The sequence below is a fragment of the Gymnoscopelus braueri genome, assembly GCF_963280865.1.
Source record: "Gymnoscopelus braueri genome assembly, chromosome: 15".
Lineage (NCBI taxonomy): Eukaryota > Metazoa > Chordata > Actinopteri > Myctophiformes > Myctophidae > Gymnoscopelus > Gymnoscopelus braueri.
This window is the reverse complement of record NC_137620.1, coordinates 50,281,796-50,282,831: the sequence shown is the minus strand read 5'-3', so window position 1 is coordinate 50,282,831 and position 1,036 is coordinate 50,281,796. Positions and strand designations below refer to the sequence as shown.

Genomic DNA, 1,036 nt, shown 5'->3' with positions numbered 1-1,036 from the left:
TTGATCAGAAATGTCACATCATCCTTAACGACCTAAACCAACAGAACCTCCTTGGAAACTAGACATAGTGTTTTCTTGGGTTTTAAATCCTCTTAACAGATTTGGTATTGAACTGTACTTTCCTGGGCTTTTTTCTTTAAACTGCTAATAAAGTATTCAATCCATCAACACATACAAATTAAGCTATGATGACTAAAACTATGACTAGATATTGTCAACTTTGCAAACAAATAAAAACTGTCACACTCCAAAAATAGTGTGACACTCGGGTGTGTTCGAAAATACAGCACTGAGCGCACTGGCCAATACAAACTAATAGGCGAGTGTGCTCCGGTGCGTAATTTTCGAACGCGCCCTAAATCAACTGTAGATAAAGACCAATAAGTAGACTAGCAGTAAAGGTAACTAAATCATGACCAAAACTAAATGGAAGACAACAACTAAATGTGCTGTCAAAATTAACACTGCTCTTGACCTTTTGAATCATCCAATCTCTCTCTCTGTCTACCTGCTATCTGTCTTTTATCATCTTTTTTTATATCTCCACTCACCTGTCATGGTGTCATGGTGTCTCTGCAGTCAGTCCTGTCAGCAGCTGGTTGTGTTTCTGTCCTACAGTAAGTTCTGTTGTGACGTCTCTCTATCTGTGGTATTCAAATACTGTCTGACAGACCTCATTATACAGGCTTCTGTGGAAGACACACACACACACACACACACACACACACACACACACACACACACACACACACACACACACACACACACACACACACACACACACACACACACACACACACACACACACACACACACACACACACACACACACACACACACACACACAGGCCCTGGTGTGTTGTATCAGGTAAACAGCGATATGCCCGTGTGTGGTTGTGAAGAGTTCTACAGTAAATTAACACAATAAATAGACTGTTCTTGTGTTATCTATTTTTCTTTTCTAAATTAGTAGACAATAATTTTTCACCCCATTTTTCTCCCTTATTTAGTCGTTATGCCAATTATTCCCCCCCCC

At 40.1% G+C, this 1,036-nt stretch overlaps 1 protein-coding gene across 1 annotated transcript in view; it reads right to left on the bottom strand.

The window, feature by feature from the left end:
• LOC308101620 (cysteinyl leukotriene receptor 2-like) overlaps positions 1 to 574 on the bottom strand; it is a gene marked incomplete at its 3' end in the record, with an annotated part of 5,896 nt that extends 5,322 nt beyond the window's left edge. The window contains exon 1 of the mRNA XM_080451040.1: positions 552 to 574. Coding sequence (XP_080307166.1) covers positions 552 to 558 — 7 coding nt within the window. The 5' untranslated portion in view covers positions 559 to 574. The remainder of the gene's footprint in view (positions 1 to 551) is intronic.
• Positions 575 to 1,036: the final 462 nt, after the last annotated feature.